General features: G+C 39.9%; 1 protein-coding gene across 7 annotated transcripts in view; it reads left to right on the top strand.

The window, feature by feature from the left end:
* Nucleotides 1–15965, top strand: part of LOC124113935 (serine/threonine-protein kinase WNK1-like) — a 41967-nt gene extending 26002 nt beyond the window's left edge. For 3 of the 7 annotated variants that reach the window (XM_046474430.2, XM_046474431.2, XM_046474437.2), the window contains 9 exons: nucleotides 413–511; nucleotides 1429–1557; nucleotides 3004–3173; nucleotides 3357–3401; nucleotides 3497–3713; nucleotides 7449–7637; nucleotides 7835–9517; nucleotides 10849–10934; nucleotides 12494–15965. In XM_046474430.2, the coding sequence (XP_046330386.2) occupies nucleotides 413–511; nucleotides 1429–1557; nucleotides 3004–3173; nucleotides 3357–3401; nucleotides 3497–3713; nucleotides 7449–7637; nucleotides 7835–9517; nucleotides 10849–10934; nucleotides 12494–13457 (3582 nt within the window). In that variant the 3' untranslated portion in view covers nucleotides 13458–15965. Of the gene's footprint in view, nucleotides 1–412; nucleotides 512–1189; nucleotides 1253–1428; nucleotides 1558–3003; nucleotides 3174–3356; nucleotides 3402–3496; nucleotides 3714–7448; nucleotides 7638–7834; nucleotides 9518–10848; nucleotides 10935–12493 lie in introns of all 7 variants that reach the window. The other 4 variants (XM_046474434.2, XM_046474432.2, XM_046474435.2 and 1 more) reach the window with 4 other exon arrangements.
* Nucleotides 15966–24564: the final 8599 nt, after the last annotated feature.

The following is a 24564-nucleotide window of genomic DNA, read 5'->3' as shown; positions in this document are numbered from 1 at the left end:
GAGCCCCCTATTTCTAATTTTGAGAGCTCCCTGGGCGCTTATTATGTCGAAAATGGTACTGCATATTTGCTAAAGTATGCAGCTCCTCTGGAGCTCTGTCATGCCATAATGGCTTTGATTGGTGCCTATACTTTCAAGTTCTTGTTTGCTAGGTCCGTACGTGAAAATATGTGCTATAGCAGGAATATTGGTGACTGCACTCACACCCCTGTGAGTGTTAGAAAGTGTTAGAAATTTGCACTCCTCCTGTAGTCCTTGCCAAACTGCCCAATAGTTAAGGTATCTTAAGGACCAGTAGAAATTTGCCATTTTTATGGGTTTAACTATATGTTCTCATTATGTGGACTAGTGGACTAAAACTGTTAGTTTCTACCGCTGCTACCTTTTGCCCATACCAAGTTACATGTTGTAGGTTCAAACAAGCATATCAGGCACAGGGCAGGATGATGGTCAATTCATGTCGGTCCAACAGCAGACATCGCAAACATCTCTACAATCCCAGGTGTCACAGGTTGGTAAAAACAAATTCTCAGATCAGTTAGTGTGTCTGTCAGCCTCTGTATCTTCAGGGACATTAGAAATCAGTCTTGAATAAAAGAGAAATACTGGATTTGTTTTGAGACAGTGACTATTTTTGTGTAAATATGTTAAGAGCTTTTTGAGACTGTCTTCTAATGTCACTGAAATATGAGCGCATGAAAACTTTTTTAGTTTTTTTGTGTAAGTGATTTATCTGAAAAAATCTTTAAATGTTTGAAGGCACTTGTAAAAAGTACAGCTTTCTGACTTTAACTGTCATCCATATGTTGTAGAAATGACTGATCATTTGTTGGAGTTGATTATATAGAAAATGCATTGGTGTCTCGTTTGATTTTCTACAATTATGGATGATAAAAACTTGCATGTATGAATATTGTGGGTTGCCTTATGTCAAGTTTTTACTAATTGACATGTAAATGACTATTTGATGGCTAATAACATAACCCAAATAATATATTAACCAGTAAGTTTCACGTTGTCAGTGTATTCTTATACACATACAAAACACAGTGTTATGGTAAACAGCCGTTTATCTACTGTATTTACCAATCAAGACATGGGAGCATCTGCATTTGATAATACCAATATCAGAATGCTTCATCACCCAACTAATGCAGTATAACATCCACAATACTGATTTTTCTCTCAGCATAAAGGAGCTGAAAGTTGGAAACGAGTACGAGACAAGGTGTTTTGCCAGGGGGTATTGAAGGTACTTGTAGAGTCATTAGAAACCAGAACTGTTATCTTATATTTATCATGAACTCTATCCAAACTGTATGCTTGAACTTATTTATACTCTATTCATACTCAACTTAGCTTTTCCCTGGGGCAGCAGTCTGCCTGCTGAGTCTTGTTTATAGTGCAACTAGCCACTGATTTTGACAGGGAATGTTAGGCAGTTTGACACCTCAGGAGGTGCAGTCCCCTCAGAAAGGTGTGGCAGGTTCTCGGCACTACCACCAAGGACCTTACTCTGCTCCCCAGACCCCTGTAAAAACCAGATTGCAGGCCAAGGTGTGTTGCACAAAATACTTTGGTTTCTTTGCATGTAGTTAACCAATTAACCTGTACTAACTCTGTAGTGTAGTCAAAGGCTTCAATTTCAAGGTTATGGCTTTGTGGACTTTGTCACCCAAATATTGTAGCAAAATGTTTGGTTTTGCTGGTGTCGTTTACTACGTTCTATTGCTGGTTTTGTAAGGGAAGGTTTTCTATGTTATCTATTGCTATACATTTACTTTTATATCTTGTTTGCAAGTTCAGTTTAGTTGCTGAAAGCTGTTCGCACTATTAACATTTAATATTATGTTTGATGCCAAACATAGCAGTCATCTCTCTAACCTATATCTCTTTAATTTCAGGGGGTTAGTACCTGCCGTTTTTTTCCAACTTAGCTCATTCTATTTTATAAATAAATTAAAGAAGCTACTCTGAATTGGTTATCCTTTTATTCAAGGCACCCCAAGGACTATTTGAAAGTCACATAATTTTGTATGTTTTAACAGATTGCAAGTTGTGTTTTCCTCAGAAAAATGAAGCACCCTTACCATTTTCTTGGCACTGTTTCGAAGGCACCCCCACCTTGTGTAAAACAATGTGTGCACATATTGTGTTTGTACTGATACCTGAAAGAGAAAAGGGGCAGAAATGTTCGCATGGCTTTGTCATGATCCACTGTCTATGATACAGGAAGATAATTATTCCTTCAGTCAAACTCTGCTTGAGCTGGAGTGGGGGACTTCTGCTTATACTGTATTGAAACTCTGCCATTTTTCTCATTCAGTTGTCCTGCTTCCATTTGTCCTGAGGTAACCACAAACTATGGAAACTATAAATCACCACTGGTCCAGATCATTTGGAAAAACTATGAACTTTGAATAAAATTCAGTATTGTTTTGAGGATCCCAATAATGTTTTTCTAGATAGGAAAGATCTTGCTCTGCAAAGGTGCAAGATCACTTGTGCATATTTGAACTGAAGATATTGCACTATGCTAAGCTTTTTCACTTAGAAAGTTGCAATTGTTCATTTAATGTTGGTTTCTTTTCTGTTTCTTGTTCATAGATTTTCAGCATGCACAGTTTTAAAGCAGCTGATTTGAAAAAAGTAAAATCTTTATTAACACCCTTGTAGCTATTCTATTCAATTTTTTTATTATTATTTATCGGTTGGAGATATTTACCAAGGCTCGAAGTGATGACACAAAAGCTAAAAAACTACAATCTGTTGTAAATATCAAATCAGCTTGAACAATATTGCAGTTTTGACCTGATAAGAAAGATCATGTAAATAAAACAAGCTCTTTTTCCCAGAACTACTGTGTAATATTTTGCCGTTAAACATTCCTTGCTTAATCTGTTTTTGATCAATCTCAGTCAGTATCCAGCTCAAGCTTGAAGACTTTCAAGGTTATTTACATCACAAAAAGACAGGTTTTTGACTGATTGTTTCCTTTTTCAGGCAAGTAACTTGAGCCACTTGGACATCATTGCTGCTCAGCAACTTCAACAAGGAGGTACTCAAACCGGCTCCTCCGCACCCCAGTCGTCAATGTCAGGCACATCCCAGCTCCCCTCCAGCCACTCTGCGGGCTGTTTGCAGGACGATGCAACACACTCCAACAGAGAAAGGTAGGCGGCCTTTCCTTGCAGTTTGTGATCACTGTTGTCATGATGGAAACTACTTGTGATCCTTTATTTTGCCTAATGAAAAAACATTTCCTTTCAGATAATCAATTCCTGAAATGTTTCATCACAGACCAGGCCTTGGGAGTTATATGTTATGTTTCTGATAATGGTGAATTGATGTTTCAGAATAAAAAATGGGTGTGAGACAGGTTGTGCATTTGGTAAATTGTGGTAAGTAATAAATTTATGCTCATTCTGTACACATATTTTAGTGCATATGGCATTGATTTTCACTTGTATTCAACCAATGTTATTTACAATTGCAGTGAGAATGAAGCTCCAGGATCCAATACTCAAGACAAGTCCAAGAGGAAATCCCGGCCCAAACGGCGGAAGACTCTTGAGAAAGTTCCCAGAGCTACGATTCTTAGTGTGGCTGCCGACAATGAGGTTGAGTGCAGGCTGGAACTATCCAACAGAAACACTGTCACTTTCACATTTTCTTTGGAAAATGATAAGCCTGAGGAGATTGCTGAAAATTTGGTTAGTTTGCTTGAAAGAGTTTATTGTTTAGAAAAGCTATACATTATGCCGTTTGTCTAATTTCCAACCTGAATTTTACTTGTTTTTTTCATTAGCTCACCTAACTGAAAGTCATTGACATAATAATCTTCTCCGACGAAACCACTGGATCCATTGTAGAAGGACCTTCTCATAATTGTTCCCACCGATGATGACACCTGAATTTGTTCAAATGGTTTGAATCAGATTTTCAGTGTGGCCATAGCCACAGCAGCCATATTGAGTTCTTTTGTTTGTGGGGGGCTGAAGTCATTGCAGTGAACTTTGGTATGTATGTTTCTCCTGATACAACATTGTGCAAATAACCTCCTTTCTTCTATCCTGAAACATAGAACCAAAACATGTCTCTCTTCCAGGATGCAATTGCTACCTGGTCGACAAGTGCTTCTCCTACTTGCACCTTTTCATTGCTGTTTTGGTGCAATAATGTCTTCTAGGACTTCACAGGGGCGGTCGGGTAGCCTAGTGGTTAAGGCGTTAGCTCGTCACGCCGAAGACCCGGGTTTCGATTCCCGACATGGGTACAATGTGTGAAGCCCATTTCTGGTGTCCCCGGCCGTGATATTGCTGGAATATTGCTAAAAGCGGCGTAAAACCATACTCAGTCAGTCAGTCTAGGACTTCACCCACTGGCTTGTTACCATCAGTGACTACCCACAGGTTTGAAGTCCTGCTTGAGACAGACAGTCATCATCCATGGATGCAACAGATGGTCCTCACCTTTCCCCACCGACCTTTTCTTTCCACTGGAGCCTGCATCAGTGTCTCGTCTTTAGACACATCTTTGCGGATGCATCCACAACTAGGTATTATGCTGTTTGGATGGAGATACCTTCCCTCGACTACTGCAGCACCTTTGATGGCTTCATTCTCCCCAGAGGAGACGAGGCACTCTTCAGTGGCAGCGAGGTGCTCGTCGAAAATCTTGTCCAGATTGTTAATTGTGACAAATGTGGACAATTTGAGTGTCATTCAGCAGACAAGGTGGAAGAGGTCGGCGCCGATCAGTTGTCTTACCAAATTAAAGAGCTGTTGTGCATTTGAGAGCTTCGAGGCTCTCCAACTCCTTGTCATTTAGACACTCGTTGCCTTCCAGCAGGCAGTCACCAAATTTGTCTACCTGACCGTGACGTCTTTACCAGCTTCAGCATTCGGGTAGCTTAATTGTCAAAGCGCTCGCTTGTTAAGCCAAAGGCCCGGGTTCGATTTCCCACATGGGTACAGTGTATGAAGCCCATTTCTGGTGTCCCCTGCTGTGATACTACTGGTAATATTGCTGTGTAAAGCCATGCTCGCTCACTCACTTAACCAGGTACTCCGCCGCTGCAACGTCTTTTACAGGGGTTGCAGTGCTTTGTTTCTACTACTAGTTGAGGCGTCTATGCAATGCCTCACCAGGTAATCCAGTGCTGCACCAGCTAATTGTACAGCTACTTCGTTGCTACAGAGCGCTGTGTCTTTATGCCTTACAGAGGCACCCGCCCTACTTATGTCCATAGGGAGAAGAATTCCAGTGGTATGTCAGCCTTCCTCACTTCTAGACAAGCGCATCTGGAGGAAGCCACTTGCCTTGGAACACATCTCATATAAATGGTTAATCATTGTCCTCAGTCGGGGTTTTAGGGCATGGCCTTGAAGTCACAACATTGGTTTCTTCCCTAGTCTTTCAAGACTTCACACACAGGTGCTTGCTGACTTGATTGAAGCATGTCATCGATCCCAATTGCATGGATCGATGCTTATGATATCAGTCAATGGATTGTATGGTCCAGATTCGATTATTTACATACTTATTGACATGTCTTGAGCAATACTTAAGATTACAATTACGGCCAATCTCATTAAAATCAAATCTTACTTCTCGCTATTGCTAAACAAAGATCTGAGGACATCCAAGTAGGGGTCACGTCAGAACGACCTTTCATCCTACCAATCAGAGCGTCGCCTACCAGATCATGAAAATGACAGTCGGAATGTGATTTCTAATCATGCATCCTCGAAAACTTTAACACGGGATATTCCGAACGATAGTTACGGGTTCAACAACTGAATCCATACAATCTAAACCATCTATTAGCGATTCCAGAATGTTCTTTTGTTCAGGTTTAAAATTTTTAATCGAGAATTTGTCAAAGTATGTTTTGAAGCGTAGTCGCCAGTTTGAAATTAGTGCCGTAAAGCACGAGAAAGCTGACTTCTGATTGGTCATTCCATTGGTCGGTCAAAGTTCAAGATAGGTCAGTCTGACGTGACCCGTAATGGGATGTCCTCAGATCTTTGTTTAGCGGCAGCGAGAACTTAGATGTGATTTTAATGAGATTGCAATTACAGCATGCTGCAGTTCTTTTGCATTATGCATTCCGACTATTTTTAAAACTTCACCCTTGGTGTTTCAAATGTCACCCAGTATATAAGAAATCACATTATGAAATAGAATCATCTCTTCAAAAACTGGGTGACTCATCTAGAACTTGAGACGACTACAACATTCAGCAAATGCTTCACATTAAGTATTAAGATTGTCATTATAACTTTCATCTGAGAGGTTGTTAGATATTTCTTGGGTATCCCCCACTGTTGCAGTGAATATCTGCAGGTATTTTGAGTCCTTGTTGTCACACGCGACAACTATTAACTATTGATCGTTAATTATTGACCAGATATTTCCATTGTGTTTCATACGTCAAAATAATATTCTGTGGACTAGTCTAGTCCATGATGTCTGGCCCAGGTAGACTTATTTCGCAACCACAGACCCCCACCGCCAACTGTGGGATATGCTTTTGTACTAAGTTTTAGCATTTTGTGGAGCTTGCAGTTGCTAGGGATAAGGGAGATAACTGTTGCTTGTTGGTTGGTTTGTTGTTTAACGCTGCACTCAGCAATATTCCATCTATATGACGGCGGTCTGTAAATAATCGAGTCTGGCCCAGACAATTCAGTGATTGACATCATGATCATCGATCCACGCATTTTGGAACGATGACATGCATCAACCAAGTCAGTGAGCCTGACCACTCGATCCCGTTAGTCGCCGTTTACGACAAGCATTGTCGCCTTTTATGGGAAGCATGTTTTGCAGAAGACCTTTTCTAACCCGGATCTTCACGGGTCGAGGAGAGACATATTTTGGTTCTGTGTCAAAGTTATATTTGCACTATGTCATATCAGGGTAAGTATACTGATGTCATAAATATACTAATAGAACTGAATTCCAGTTGATGGATGAGGATAATTGCTTTATATACCTCCATACATGCTCTTGCAGGGCTCCATTTAGCCATGTAAAATATACACCAGTGCAGCCTATTATTGAAAAATGCAACCTTATATTTATGTCTACATGCATACAAAGTGCATGTCAAAATCTTTCAAATTTGTTGCTAGTCTTTACTTGTCTGCCCAACATAGTTCTATGAAACACATTCAATACTTCTAAGCTTTATTTACCATACCACATCAATCTTCCCAATGTATGTATAATTTGTCTTGCTTTTTGGGCTTTTAGTCAAACGGTGGGTTAAATTTCAACCTCGACAAATTCATGCACCTGGTGCAAGTTAAATCAAGTATTTAAATGGAGTCCTGCTCTTGAGATGATTGATGAAGTAAAGAAATGATAATTACCAGGGAGCTAACCAAACATACTTTCGGTCAACCCAACCTCCAGTTGATATTGCATCTTGTCTACTTCAGGTTGGCGCTGAGTTGTTGCTGAGCAGCCAGGTGACTGGTGTGATAGAGCTCCTCCAGCAGGTGTTTGCTCTGGTTGGCCAGGACCCATCAGCCTCTGTGTCAATCTGTGTCAGTGTGGCCAACACACCTACGTCCAGTCCCAGCTCGGTCAGGAGGGTCAGGCAGGTCATGGATGGAGACTCAGTTAAGGTGAGTTACAGCAGACAAACAAGAAAATCACAACTGGGTTTCAAGTGGACATATTTTGTTTTGATGTGTGTTGAAAGGATCTGGGCATCAATTCTCATTAAGATGCCTTTTTTATGGGGTACAGTTAAGTCGCAATGCAGAATTTACCGGATTTGTTTTTGATCGTGAATTGACCTGTTCTGTTGCTTACTCTTCAGAGGCTTGAGTTTGACCATGCTGGGACTGATAGCTCTGGAGTTGCTTCTCATACAGACTGTGGAGAGATGCAGGACTCCACAGTGGTCTTCAGTAAGAGCAGGAAGTTCATTGTAAGCCGGGTCTGTGATTCACACCTTTCGGAGACCAAGATTACTGAAGATGAAGGAGAGGAGCACACCATATCCCCAGACAACATGCCCAGCTCTGCTACCCATGTCGGCGAACCAGATACAATCAATCCTGAGTATGAGAAATCATGGAAGAGCACAACTGCACGGTCTGATGTGCCAATTGATATCTCTGATCTGCATGAAAAACTGACCAAATTGACATCACAGAGAGTGGCAGGTCAGGCAAGCAGTCAGGCAGTGACTCCAGGTGATGTTGGGCCTCAGGGTGGACAGATGGAGGGTCAGTTGATAGATGGACAAGGTAGACCTCAACAACAATCACCGCATGTTCAGCAGCCATCCACCTCTCTGCAGTCTCAGTCACAGACTCAGCAGCAGGTTCAGTCGCAAGATGCACCATCAGGTGTTTCTTCCGACAGTAGTCAGACCACTCCAGCTGCACAGAGTCAGGGTGTGCCTATGATGAATCCCTACATGCATGGTGCACAACAGATGCTGCAGTACCAGGGCATGATGCCACATTATCAGGGCCTCTACTACCCACCCTATTATGCAAATACTGATCCCATGCTGCAGATGCAGATGCATCAACAGATGATGCAGCAGTACATCATGATGAACCAGATGCAGCAACAGCCCCAGTCCTCGCAACAGGCCAATCCCCTGCCTCCTCAATATTTGATTCCCCAAGGATGGATGTACCAAGGTCAGATGCCCATGTATACAACAGCAGCCATGGGTTCCCAACAGTCTCAAGGTGTAGCTCCAGCTCAAGGGCATGTCCCGGAAACTGGTGTCCTAGGCCAGATTGTATCTCCTCCACGATCACCTGGCCAGTCTCGGAAAGCAATGTCAGAGGATGGTTCATCAGACGGCTCTATTCACAGTACAGATGGTCAGAGTAGAAAGGGGGATTTAGCTAACCTTGAGCAAGCATTGATCAAAAAGTTACATGGCAATAGGAAGGATGTTCAGCAAACATCAACGGCACATACAATGCCTATAATGACAATGTCAGCTACAGGGGGCCAGATTGAAGGTGGTAGTGTTCACATGACGGATGAAATGCAACAGACAGACTTAAGTCCTTCTAACGGTGATGCAGGAGGATTTGTAAATAATGATGTATGTGTACATTCAGATGGTAATGAGACCAATGAGGACTTGTCATCAACCATTGAAATCCAGACATCCGTGAAAAGGAGGTCACGGTTCACGGTTGAGGCAGTGTCAGAGGACAAGATAGCAGTAGATCAGACAAGTTCAGATACTGATATTTCTGTGTCCTGTAGTGGTGAAACTCTTGACCAATTTGACAGGAGTAATTTACAGGAAAATGTGCCAAATATAACTTCCAGAAAGGGACGATTCTCAGTGACAACTGTGAAAGACAGTGTGACAATAGGTCCTTCCCAGTCACTGGACGAAGAAGATGGGCATTTGGTGGAGGTTATGACCACTAACACACCAGATACTGTATCTATTCCATCTCAGACTACTAACAAAACTGATGAAGGATCGCAAGGTGCAGGCATGCTCAAAGCTACTGGTGTAAGTAGATTTCTGCAAAGGTTGCATGATAGTGATACTTCTTATAATTCTGTAGGCGCCAGTAATAGTCATTTATACAAAATGGCACGTGCTGCATCTCTAGATAGCCAAGAGTTGTATAGAAATGCTACTGCAAAAAAAAAGCGCTCTATATCATTAGGTCAGCTCCCACCCCCTCATCCTTTTTCTGAAGATGGTGCTGGTTCATGCATGGGTTTAGGTTCATTGTCCTTACAGTCATCGCTCATATCTGCTCATGCTCCTCGCAATAAGCTCATAATACCTGCTGACTCGGTTGATACGGGCACTCAGACATCTCCCATGGTCGTCAAAACTGTGCCACGTCTTTCTAAGATGGGCCCAAGGAAGAAGAAGGTAAGGCAGTACGAGCAGTAGCCAACAATAAAGAAAAATAGTTGTGGAAACAAAATTGACAAAGTATGTCCTATCTTGTGTAAAAGACTTTTACTTGGTGTAATTTGGTTCAGGTTAAGTTTACTGTTCGATAACTTGTTTTTATGTTGTAGGTAAGTATTTTATTTAGCTTAAATGACTTTATGTCAGCAATTTTTTATTGACTTATTTACTGAAGGTTAGTTTACATGGTTCATTATCACTAAGTTTGAATGCGTTAACATTTGATCATGTCAGCAATAAGATTCACTGTTTAGTTTTGGAACCTATTGTGCTTTTTGTCAAGGGGTTTGATATCCTTGTATGGGTCAAAAAAGATATCGGTAAAAAATGTCTTTGAATAAATTGAATAAGAGCAGTCTTACAGAGAGGCTGTCGGGTAGCCTAGTGTTTAAAGCGTAAGCTTGTCACACCGAAAACCCGGGTTCGATTCCCGACATGGGTACGTGTGAAGCCCATTTCCGGTTTTCCCCCGCCGTGATATTGCTGGAATATTGCTAAAAGCGGCGTAAAACCATACTCACTCACTCACACAGTCTGACAGAAACTAGCTGCTTTCATTAGATTTTGGCAACAGCACAGTTAAGTTTTTAATAAAAATTAAACAGTACCAGTAATATCAAAATCAAGGTGAAACAGCTAGCTCGTCAAAATATTGTGAATGTTGGCATCCTTACTTTGTTGCCTTTTCCACAAAGAAAGAAGAAATATATCCGCTTTTCAGCACAACTGAAATTTCCATACACATAGATATTGGTAGGTTAGTTTGAACCTGTGTTTAGTTTTCTGTGCATTGATTGCACTATTTCTGGTCAAGTGGCAATATGTGTGTGTACATTTTACTTTCCTTTTCATTAATTATTAATAATATTACTTTTCTGTATTGTCGCTTCACATGAAACCCTCTTCATTAACAGTCTGTGACCACTCAAGAAGGGAAAGAGGCCAAAAAAGATATGTATGTTCTACATCATGATCCAGAGTACAATAACATGATCCTAAGGTGAGACTCCAATTCAAACATTTATTTAAGTGTAAGAGTTTTAGTGAAGTTCCTGCACTTTATCTTAGGAACCTTCACATTGACTATACTGGTAAAGGGCAAGTGAACTCAACATAGCAACTTTTCAGATTGTAACTTTAGGGTATGCAAAATTGAATTTGAAAATGGGAAAGAGTGTAAACAGACGATAAAAAATGACAGGCGAAATTGTCATTTCCCCAAACTGAGGTTAAAATATGCGCTGCTCAATTGCAACAATCAGACTGGCACCCAGGATGCTTGCATTACAGGGCTCTTTCTGTGTGCTCATCCATGGAATTACCATGCTTTATTGGTAACAATATGACCGCCTCCGTGGTCTAGTGGTAGAGCGTCCGCCCAGAGAGCGGAAGGTCCGGGGTTCGATTCCCGGCTGCGTCATACCAAAAGACGTTAAAAGATGGTACGTGTTGTTACCCTGTCTGGCGCTCGGCATTAAGGGGCTAAAACAAGGACTGGTCGGCTCGGAGTCAGTATACTGTGTCTGAGTGGGGTATTCATGTTAAATTGCGGCATGGTATCTCAGTGGGCTTGCACTATTAATTGGCATCAGTTCGGACTAGTACAAACACACACACACACACACACACACACACACACACACACGTGCATGCACGTCGCGATATAAGTGCAATAATCTTGGATGCGACGTTTAACCCAGTTACACCTCACCTATTGGTGACAATATTGAAAATGTCAGGATTAATCCCTGACAGGCATTCATTGTATGGAAGAGGACTAAGGGCAGCAGGTGGTTTTTGAGGATCTTCCTATTTGTCCAGCAGCTATTGTCATTGGTACAAATTCACCCGAGTGTGGTGATTGGTTAGACAATAGGGAATTAAGAGGGGCATTTTACATATGCCACATATAACAACACAACTAATTGGTGAACTATATCCACATATACTGAACTGAGTGAAACCTTTTAAAATATATATCAATGCGAAAGTGAACATGTTAATCGTTTCATATGATTTGGGCTATAAAAGGCATTACTGACAAACAGTATTCCACTGTGGCAAATGCGCTGTTTGATTTACAGTTTATTTCCAATTCTAAGGCAAATCAGCACTTAGGTTTTGACAGATACTAGTCCATGAATAAGACCAGATGTCAAATATCCATTCATTGGAAATGTTTCCAAAGAGTATGCCCAACCACAAAAACACCAAAGATGACTTTGTCATGAAGCACAATAACGTCACAGAATTGGGTTAACGCCACAAAATCAATTTGAGGGGTGGCATCCAAATCTGTACAAATTCATGGAGATACTGCAGGTTGATTAGGATAATACTACGATCATAATCCAGGTTGTTTAATGCCACTGAAGAAGAAAAGTAGTGTCAAAACCTAGCCCTTGCCCTTGAGAGTGAGCAAAGACAGTTGCTTGCCAGCCAGAAACCTATTTTGACACCCACTGAATTTTTGTGATGTTAAAAGTCAGTTCAACTGATCCAATTCAGTTGACGTACCACTTTAGAGAATTGCTTTCTAAAACAATATTTCTTTTACAGACAGAAGAAGCAGATAAACGAACTGCACCTGAAGCACAAGAAAGAGATGGAGGAGTTTCTGAAGAATAAAGGCATATCTTTACCTAGTATGATGCCACATACGGTGGCCTCTCCAATGATGAGTCCATTGACTGTGCATACAATGTCCCCTGCGTTGCTGTCCATGGCGTCAACACGGACATCAGTTCCAAGTGCCACTTCCCAAAAGGCGGATCAAGGTGGTCATGGGCAGGTGGAAAAGCCAAAAGGTACATTTGATGAGGAACTGTTTAAAAGATATGCAGATTTGACTCGATCAAACACACATTCTACAGCCAAACCTGATACTACCAAAAAATCCTTAAATGAACTGAAACAGGAGCAGGAGTTTCCTTGGGACAACTCTTTGAGTTTACAAGCCTCATCTAGTGCCCATGCTGATAGTTCTGTGCATCTCAATCGTGTGCGGAGTGCGGCCAAGCTCCACACAGAGACTTCGGACCTGAAAGCGTCTGATAGAATGGGTGGTGAAAACCGTGAAGGGTCAAATGAGAGTAGTCGGAAATCCAGTGTTGATCTTTCCTCCTTGCCGACTTCCATTCCAGAAATGCTGAGACAACAACCTCATCATCAGATGATGCATCCATATCTTCACCAAGGCTTACCGCCTTTTTTCCCCTTTCAATATCAAGGCTTTATTGCAGGTGCCAATGCTCAGCAAATATCTCAACCTTTTCAGTTGCAAGGCTCGTTTCCAGGAATGATGGCAAACCCCCAGACGCAAACAGTTAACTCTGCTGCTGCACATGGATCATTTGCTCCCATGCAGAATGCCTTTCCTGTCCAGTCTCAGCAACAGCAACAACAGCAGCCACAGCAGCTTCCAACATCATCACAGCTGCCAGCACAACAGGCACAGGCACCTCAGACGTCAGGCAGTTCATCCAATTCTGCTTTGAACAATCAGCAACCGAGCAAAGGCTAATCCACATGCCAAATGTCTTTCATAACAGCAGGTGTTACGAATTATACCATCTCTGGGTATCCCAGAGAAGTAAGTATCTGATCTAGCTGTGCTCATCAATCCATGAAGTTTGAGAGGGAAACAGAAGTGGATGGAGGTTTATTACAGCCTGCCATTTTCCTTATCACAGCAAAGTGCATTGCTGCTTGAACCCATTCCCAGTATTACCAAATGTCTGTGTATGCAAATAGATGGATCTAGCCTAGCTGTACTTAAGTCAGGCCTTTAGTAAGCAAATGACCAAGACATTTGGAAACATCGGCTCCTGACCACTGTAGGACAACAATCACTCACATCTAGTCTTCCTAGGAAACCTCTGCATCCCTACGTTGGTCACTGGTAATCAGGAGATAGTCCAAAAACATTTGGACAAGTTTCGGGGTATATCAAGGAGAGACATATATCTTGGACTAGAATGGGTTACTTTGTAATATATGTACTGAATTCTATAGAGAGTGCAGTCCCAACATTGTGCATATTCCATGGGACCTTTCCTCATTACTCCTGTTGCTTGAGCCTGCAAGTGGTGTGGCATTGACACTGTTTGTTATTCTGTTACATGACTTTACCTTTTGCAATAGTTCTGCAAGTTCCAGTTCTCTTATTATGAACAACAGTATTACAGGCTTAAAAATCAAGAGCACTGCGATACTAAATCTTGCTGTAAACTTACCAGTGATTTAAACTAATTCCTAAGACATTAAGAATATTTTGCTGACACACATAAGCAAAGTGGGCTACTCACAAGAATCATCTGGCATATAATTTTACCTCCTCTTTCAACTCTTCTGCTAAAGTGTTGATACCTTGACAGTTTATTGTAGTATTTATTGCGGCAGAATTGAAACAAAAGTGCTCAGCATTGTGTAGTTTGTAGCTGTGCCTTGCAATCTGTGATTAATTTTCCTGTACATTGATCTGAAGTACACGTTAGCATGTGCAAGTGAAGTAGCAAAAGAAAATTTCATTGAGTCTGTTCATAGGAAATTGAACAAGAATTTGTGATTACCTTTCCTGTACATTGATCTGAAGTTCATACTAGTTGCCATGTGCAAGCAAATATCTTAATTGATGTTTTGAATGCGCTGTTGATGGGAATTTTGCTCATAAGTACTTGTAATCTATGCCCGAGTCAAGCTGCAATACAACTCTTGTTGACAATTTGCCACTGATAGTGCTAAGATATCTTCATGCATCTATATTATATATTTTGACAGAAGTTATGTTTCTTTATTTGACGCTGTATCATTAATTAGATATATATGTGGCAGGTCTTTTGTTTTGTCTTCATCTAATATGAGCATTTTGGATCAAATTATTTACCAGGGTAGCATGTGGTTATTTTTGACAAACTTGTGTTATATCAGTTTTGAGACCTCAGATTTTAAGACACAATCAATACTTATTGCTAAATTCTTACTTGATATGATGTATGTATGACTATAGAATAAATTGCTTATGTTGATGTAATAAGATGGATGAATATTTTTATGATATTAATGGTTATTAATATTGCATACTGAGATTACAAGTTTAAGAATGATTCATTTATGTGAATGATTACACATGATCATGATAATAGTTTCTTGTTATTTCTTGTTTATTTTGGATAATTGCATAATACTTTGGGTACTCCTTGTTAGACAAAATCCTTGTAAATCTGTTTCATGTAATTTGAAATGTTTGATGTACCTTCAGAAATAACTTGGACGAGTCAATATCAGCCATGTAGACAGGTTTAAGTGAAAAATATCAAGAAACAATCAGATCTGTTATCAAAGCATGTGTACATTCAGCTTCTTCTTTGGTACATGTAATGATTATTATTATTATGTAAATGTTCAAGCAGGTCCTGGTATAATGGAAATAGATCACTAACTGAAAAACATTCTAAATTTTGAAGCGTTTTCTGTCATATAGATTATCTTGTGAAATGTTAATGTTGAAGTACTTTCATGAGTAAGAAATACTAACTTTGTTCAGACCTTTCTCAATTAGAGATTAAATATTAATTTTTCTGATCTAAGCATGTTTCATAACACTATATTTATTGGCTGGCAAAATATAGCCCTTCTCATTTTAACAAAATCTAACAGATTTCCAAAGTGTCAAATGAGGTTTGCTGTATCCAATACACTGGTGACTGTGCAATGAAGGGAATTACAAATGGTATTGAAAGGCAAGACTACAGATGAAGTTGGTCTCCGACTTATTTCCTCCTTATTTAGTTCCCTATTTAATGTGTGTTTTCCTTGTTGATAATGAGTTTGATTGCCTCTAAATGCACCCTAAACCCTGCCTGTCTTGCACTTAAGGTAATTAACATTGTGATAATCCACATGCAGAAGAAAGAAGAGATTGTAATGTTGGTTGCTGGCCTTTTAATGTTCTATTTTTGGATTTATCTCAGAAACAATGCAAATAAGAAGCTTTTGCAGTAAAAACAATGAAATTGTTCCAACAACATCACCACTGTGTTTGTAATTGTTTTGGGAAGTGCCAAGAATCTGTTAAGTTAACCGTGCAGTCTCCTTGAAGGATGTCATCGGAGGCAAGCTGGAACTGTTGATGCAGTTGCTTGTGTCGTGACAAATAACACACAGACCCATGTATTATCAATATGACAAGTTCGTTATATTGGTGGTTAGAGGTTAGGGTTCAATTCCCCACATTTTCCCAAGTGTCCTTGCTGGGATTGTGCTACAAGCAGCATGACAGCATACTTGCTGAACTTCACACATCACACATCACACATCACACTGATATAAGTGAACTGTTTCCTGTTCAAACTGAGAGAGTGGGTTGGTTGGTAGGTGAGTGTTGTAAGCGGTCTACACTGAAATTTCTTAAAGTGGTAGTTTTTGACTGCTTGGTTTCCGTTTTGCTTGTGATTACACACACACTCACACTAACACTCACACTCACACTCTCACACCCACACAGTTAGTAATATTTGTACATTCATTTGAGGACTGGTATGACACGTTTTTCTTTGTTTTAAATCATGTCCCTTCAATCCTCTGATTAAGTCTCGTATCTGAGTGAAATTAGTAGTTGATACACTTGAGCATAAAAGCCTACTTTGCCACCAATAATGACTGCACATTTTGTTGAAATTGTTCTAATCCATTTGTTGCCTTTCTTCTTTCAAAAATGGAAATATTCTGATGTAAAGAATTATAAATATTTTGTAATTTAAGGTCCAGAAAGCCCAAACTTTACAGATTACTGGTACAATGTTGGAATGGTCATGACTGAGTAGTTTCAACCAGGGCATCGTAACAATGAATGGCTTTGCTGATTTTCGGGGTGCTTCAATAACTTTGATCACATCACGAGTATCAGTATCAACATCATGCGACCAGTTTGTACTTTTGTATCAACGAGTGAGTGAGTGTGGTTTTACGCCGCTTTTAGTAATATTCCAGCAATATCACGGCAGGGGACACCAGAAATGGGCTTCACGCATTGTACCCATGTCGGGAGTGGAACCTGGGTCTTCGGCGTGACGAGCGAACGCTTTAACCATTAGGCTGGCTACCCGGCCGCCCGTATAATCAACGAAGGAACACACGAGCGAAAGATGCCAATTTTTATATAAAGATATTATTATAATATATGAACAGATGACACGGACCAACATTGTCAGAAAAAGACGTGTGCACATGATCACGAAAATTTTACACCAAACGTGCAAATCAAGGCTGGTTGGTTTCTTGTTTAGCGTCACACTCAGCAATATTTCAGCTATATGATGGCGATCTGTAAGGTACCATAAAGGTATAGACACATTGTTTCCAACATTACAAACGGTAGTATTTCACATAAACAGCTTGAAAAAAAATACATTGGGTCAATTTCAGACTTAAAAATTTGGGCTGCAGGTGGCAGCACGTTGTAAAGTGGCTCACAAAGAGCTATTGGGAGGATGTTCGTCGATAGGCTCATGTATTGTTTTCCTTCCAGTGTACCTACCTTCTCTAATATATTGTGTAGGGGTATCTGCACACAATTTGACTGATACTACAGTTACAGTTTGCATTAATGCTTTATCAAAAATGGATATACAATTTTAATTTAATCAATGAAACACATTATGCAAACGGGGGGGGAAAAGTAACAGCTTCATATCAAGTTCAATAAAAATAAATTTATTCAGAAATTAAATGCATCTTTCAATACATATTTATGAAGACATCTCAACGTTAAGGCCGTTATTCACAATTTGCACGTGCATGTGGATTCACTGTGCTCAATTTGGATGTTTGCGTGCTTGTAGGAAGCGCGTGCTTTTATAATTTGATCAGCGTACATTGTTTAGCTGTCGGGTAGTTATATTTAACACTTAATTTAACCGTAAACAACACGGCTTGCTGAAAATCAACTTCTACGCGCCGTACCCATGGTGCAAACAGGAATGGCGCAGAACAAAGTTGCCAGACATTGTCAATATGTCACAATACACAATATCACAATATCATCTCTTTGGAGACCAACCGCCTCCGCGGTCTTGAGGTAGAGCGTCCGCCCGGAGAGCGGAAGGTCCGGGGTTCGATCCCAGGCCGCGTCATACCAAAAGACGTTAAAAGATGGTACTTGTTGTTACCCTGTCTGGCGCTCGGCATTAGGGGGCTAAAACAAGGACTGGTCGGCTCGGAGTCAGTATACCGTGTCTGAGTGAGGTATTCACGTTAAACTGCGGCATGGTATCTCAGTGTGCTAGCACTATAAATCGGCATCAGTCCGGACTAGTACAAGCAGCCACACACACACGTGCATGCACGTCGCTATATAAGTGCAATAACCTCGGACGCGACGTAAAACCCAATTTCACCTCACCTCACCTCTTTTTGGAGACGTTACACACAGCAGGGCAACACTAATGACTTGCCACTGGCCAGGAGTCACGTCAGCACAGTGCTCGGTTGTTAAATCTACGGAAATCTACGGAATCATTGCCAAACCGTCACATTAACAGCTCGGACAATTCGTGGGTTGAGACCCATTTCCCATTTTCCGTAGAAATGTATATTTCTATGTTCTCATTTCATGTCAATATGAAACACTGTCCTAATAGTAAATGGTTGCAAATAACATAATTGTAAATAAACAACATTTTATCGCCCTGTAAATCATTGCTTTAACCTGAATCCAATTATCCTATCTTCTCTGTATCATACGTGACTTAAAGTTTTGGTTTGGTTTGGTTTGGTATGGTTTGATTGTTGGTTAACGCCGCACTCAGCAATATTCCAGCTATATGACAGCAATGTAAATAATTGAGTCTGGACCAGACAATCCAGTGATTAATATCATGAGCATCGATCCACGCAATTGGGATCAATGACATGCATCAACCAAGTCAGCGAACCTGACCACCCGATCCCGTTAGTCGCCTTTTACGACAAGCACAGTCACCTTTTACGGCAAACATGGGTTGCTGAAGACCTATTCTACCCCGGAATCTTCACGGGTAATTACCCACCCGACCCGAGTACCCGAATTACCCACCCGACCCGAGTACCCGAGTTACCCGTCCCAGCCCTAATAGGTAAGTTTACAGACGGCACCGTGAACGTTTCGAGGAGGATGCTGTGGTGGCACATAATCGATTTGGTGCTGGTTCTGTAATTTTCTTGGGAGGCATTACATCCACTGCAAGGACGCAGCTTTACGTTGGAATCTCAGCGTACAATTGTGGTTCCTTTCGTGAAGACCAAGCGTCGCTTTACAAGATTCTTGGCTCACGTCTATAAATAAAGAAGGATGTTTTTAGCATTTAATTAAACATTCTTTTCTGTAATAAAGTTACATGAATCATTTTTTCACAAACGGACAGACTTTAAAGAAACATGTTTTCAGTATCAAATTGCAAATGAACAGTTGTAATTATTTTATTTCCAGTTCATCCTGACATCGTTTACACCACTTCTGTATACTTGCCTGTGGACATCAACAGTTTATTGTTTGTAAGAGTTACGATTGGTTGGCTTGTTTGTTGTTTAACGCTGCCCTCAGCAATATTCCATCTATATGACGGCGGTCTGTAAATAATCGAGTGTGGACCAGAAAATCCAGTGATTGATATCATGAGCATCGATCCACGCAATTGGGATCGATGACATGCATCAAGCAAGTCACGAAACTGACCACCCGATCCCGTTAGTCGCCTCTTACGACAAGCATAGTCACCTTTTACGGCAAGCATGGGATGCTGAAGACCTGTTCTACCCCGGATCTTCACGGGTCTCGAGAGTTACGACAGTCCAGGAGCGTTAGATACGGCCGACTCATTTGCATAACATGCAGGATGCAAAATGTCACTGATTAGTCACTTTCAAACATTGGCGGGTCCCTACTTGCGAGAACACAGACAGCCATTCGTCACCACAAGCTTGCAAGAAGACGGGTCCCCCTATCGAGGAATGTTATGTGCGAAAATACAACAAACCAATCAAAATGCGCGTATGACTTCAAGTTATTCGGTCAAAGAATCCCTCAGGAATATTTTTTATATATTTTACATATGCCTTGCATCTAAAATATACCCAAGATACAGTTAAATGTGTTCAATCATACTGTATAATATCGCATGTACCGTTGTGTTTTATATTGCATCTGATATATATATTGTGGGTCTTTTTAATGAATAAATATAAAAGAATAGTTAATAAAATCAAAGCAGTACATTATTTCCCTCACTGCTACATTGTATATATTATTTGGGCATCTGGAACATGGGGTTGGGCATGTCACCAGGGATAAATCTAGACCTGCTCAGGAGGCTGATATTCAGCCCCAAATCTGCATCAGATGTCAGTAAACTGTCCCTCTTTCAAAGTTTTAACATATCCTAAAATAATGCAGAATGTAAGGAAATTATGTTATTATCATTTCCCCCAATCTGTGTGCCAAGCGCACTTAGTTTGGAATTCTAAATTTAGATAAAAATCCCTGATCACACTTCCAGAATATTGGACTTAATAAACTGCCGACCGCCTCCGTGGTCTTGTGGTAGAGCGTCCGCCCAGAGAGCGGAAGGTCCAGGGTTCGATCCCGGGCCGCGTCATACAAAAAGACGTTAAAAGATTGTACTTGTTGTTACCCTGTCTGGCGCTCGGCATTAAGGGGCTAAAACAAGGACTGGTCGGCTCGGAGTCAGTATACTGTGTCTGAGTGGGGTATTCATGTTAAACTGCGGCATGGTATCTCAGTGAGCTATCACTATAAATCGGCATCAGTCCGGACTAGTACAAGCAGCCACACACACACATACACGTGCATGCACGTCGCTATATAAGTGCAATAATCTTGGACGCGACGTTAAACCCAATTTCACCTCACCTAATAAACTGCCAGTATTTAGGTTCGTGGATGTGAGAACAGTTGAAAACATTGAGAGGATCCAAGATAAAATGAGCACCTGTAACTGCCATAGTTATGGCAGATCAATCGGATCCATGTTCCAGAAAAGGGAAACCTGCGATGGCAAAAGTATCTGAAGACACGCTCTGCAGTATTTCACATCTATTAACTTGAATTGATAAAAATACAACACAAATTAAAATTCATAAATGATCTTTTATTCAAAAGACTTGTCATGAATCCAAGAATTATTACTGTTAACAAATAAAGATGTAAATAAAGTACAACAAATATCTCATAAGGAAGGGAATTTATGGATGTCAACTTCTTAAAAATTATTATTAGGAACACCACCATCCTTAAATTCTCTTCCTTATGTCTATCACTTCTAAATGCCAGCCAAAGACTTAAATATGTCATAAGTTCAAAGCTTTAATCAACAAAATGACCTGTTGACATCATGACTGTTACTAGTAAGAAGAAATAATTCTTTTATTGATCCAGAAACCACATGCCTATAGGACATGACTCTAAATAATATATATTTCATTTTACAAATCACATGTGAAGTGACAAGTATTACTTATGCATGAAACAACATACATTTAAATGCAAATATCAGGTAGCTGGACACCTGGAGTTCATTAGATATTTAAATATATATCCCAAGTATGCTTCACAAATACTGGTGTGAACATGACTTTTCCTTTAATAAACCAAAACAAAATATACACACAAACAGGGATTCAGACCAGTTCCGTTTCTAGGATACTGACTGACTGTCATCCATAATGTCCTAAAGTTGTTCTAAAATTTGGTAAAGTCATATCAAAAGATAAAAACCCAACTTGAAAATATCCTGAAGCCAGCAAAACCCCCGTGAAGAAAATATAAAGCTCATTTTAATCATAATCATAACCAAACCTTGAACAATATGTAAATAACCAACATCCTTAATAAACATTAGCTCTTGCTCAAATATCAAATATTGACAATCTCCTCAAATCAAGGTAAAGAATTACATTTTGGGTTAAATTCATTTCAATATTCACAGTTATATATGAAATGTATTAAGAATTATATTATTTATTCTGTATCAGAATTGATCAGGCACTTGGATAATGCCTGATCAGGGTGTGACAAAGAGATACTGCCTTTGTTTTTACATATTCTTTGTATCCTGAAATAAGTATAATCTTTTTTTTAAATATATTATTTATAAAGAAATAATATTATGTCCTATACAAAGAGCCAACAATCTAAGTTTTATACCAGGTTGATGTTGTACCATCAAACATTTAGTGTTTGTTAGTTAGTGCAATTAAATCATATTTATCTGACTTTTATACGGCATCAGTTAAATAACTGGTTGGAATAATTATTGATTACTTGATTAGATTATAATTTATATCATCACTTGACCATGTTACACTGAGTACATAAACAATATTATTTCCAGTAAATTTATTAATATGAATTTTCAAAGCTTTAACCTCGCGTGATAAACCCCACAGTCAATGCCTTCGTCGGTTAAGACTATTTATATAAACAAATGTCAAATCAGGTTAGAAGTGTTGTATATTTCATGCAGGTGTTCACCAGAATAGTCATGTGATGTCATGGTTACGAGTTTAGCCAATCGGGAAACACTTCCGTTGCACGAGTTTTTCTTGCGCGTAAACCAGACTCTACGGATCGAAGCAGACGACGCTTACTTTATCAAATGCACCGGTGCATGTTAAATTCATTTCAATGAGCTGTTTAGAATTCATTTAAAATCGAGATTACAATGGGCTTAGACCCCTATTTCTCATGTTTATATCATTCACGCGCTACTTTGAACGCTGCGTGTAAAACTTTGGTATGTCATGTGCATTATGAAGACGTTTCACGAAGAAACATTTTTCAGCTTGATTTCCTGCCCTGCCGTATGTTTTCACTCTGGAGAGGACGTTGAACGAAAAGGTAAGTGCAGCAATATGTAATTAAACAATCTGTTGGTGAACATTATTATGTAAACGAACAATCGCTGCGGCTGTAACGATTCGCAGATGATGTGATGTTATATTCGATACAAAACAGCACCAGGGCACCAGGCCGGTAAGAGCGTTTCTCTGTCACTCTCTCTGTGTGTGTGTGTGTGTGTGTGTGTGTGTGTTTGTATGTGCGTGCGTGTGTGTGTGTGTGTGTGTGTGTTTGTATGTGCGTGTGTGTGTGTGTGTGTGCGTGTGTGCGTGTGCGTGTGTGTGCGTGGAGGGGGGTGGGGGAGATTGTCCCATGTCGTCAATGAATGCATATTATTTAATGTAAGAATACAGCATGTACATAAAACATATTGATCCTAAATTCTGTTTATGTTCTTACGCCTTTTCGTTGGTGTTTTCAACTTAATAAATTACACAATTATGAATATATTTCACCGCATTACGTATACGACGGGAAGTCCAAGGTTGGGTCTCACACATTATATCAAATTTTGGCGCAAGACCCGGATTTTCGTCACAGGAGCGAACGTTTTAACATGGTTTCTCCATACAACTCCAGTGTTGTAAACATTAGAAAAAAGTTTCGTTGCCGTCATAACGGCTTCCTCAACACAATTATGCAGTGTTAATATACCATTTCTAAACTCCTCCCGTACGAACAGATGGTTTATCATTTATCGGTATTGTTTAGATAATGAATGAATGAATGAATGATGTTATGGTATGGTATGGTTTTTACGCCGCTTTTAGCAATATTCCAGCAATATCACGGCGGGGGACACCAGAAATGGGCTTCACACATTGTACCGATTTCAGGATTCGAACTCGCGCGTGCACATTACACACACCGAATTATTTTTTTCAATAAATTTTCACAAGGTGAATTTTATCCAACGCCTCTACACATTTGCCAACAACATATTTATACATACAGAGTATCTGCTGCGAAATGACCATTCATCCATTTTTAACCATTCATTGCAGCTCTATCTTGTCTAGCTCCGCCATGAAAGGTGTAGTAACATCAATACATGCTGTTTTCTTAGTGAAACCTGCAAACTATTGTTTTAATATCAATAAAACTTAGTATTAATCACAATAAAAGCGAGTTTAGCACCGTCGATTCAGCAGTCTTACTCCGACGAGGGTAATTGTTTGGTCCGCTGTAAGCAACCGCAAACTTAGTACCAGTGTCTAAATAGGTAAGGGTGAGGTTAGGTGTCACTTTCTCCTTCGGAATTTTTATCAACAAATCTTCACAAGGTGATACTTTGCTAAACCCCTGCACCCATTAACCGACATCTACATGAATACAAAGATTAAGAAAACGAATTTAGATTCAATATATATGGCAATTAGTATGTTTGGAATTTTGCTTTGTCAAAGATTAATCTCAAATATTTTCTGTATATTTTAATGAAATTTGAATTGCCGAGAATACTGTCGATGCATTAAATGGCATAAAGAGTAAAGCTAGATTGTTTTTATATTTTGTTGTATAGAGCTCGAACAGAATTTTGGTACTGATCGTGATACAAAGATCAGTTGTCAAGGTCATCGGTTGTTTTGCAGTTTGTACATTGATCACTGTGGTGTTTAGTTGCAGAGTTTAGATCGGCAATGGCTCTGTGAATTCTTGAACTTATTTTGTCTAAATGGGTCGAGTTAGAAAAAAATGTGCCATTTAGTAATACTTTATATGTATGGGATTTATGTCA

Source organism: Haliotis rufescens, unplaced genomic scaffold (assembly GCF_023055435.1).
Source record: "Haliotis rufescens isolate VD_foot unplaced genomic scaffold, xgHalRufe1.0.p SCAF_16, whole genome shotgun sequence".
Lineage (NCBI taxonomy): Eukaryota > Metazoa > Mollusca > Gastropoda > Lepetellida > Haliotidae > Haliotis > Haliotis rufescens.
The sequence above is the reverse complement of the archived record's forward strand: the minus strand, read 5'-3'. Positions and strand labels throughout refer to the sequence as shown.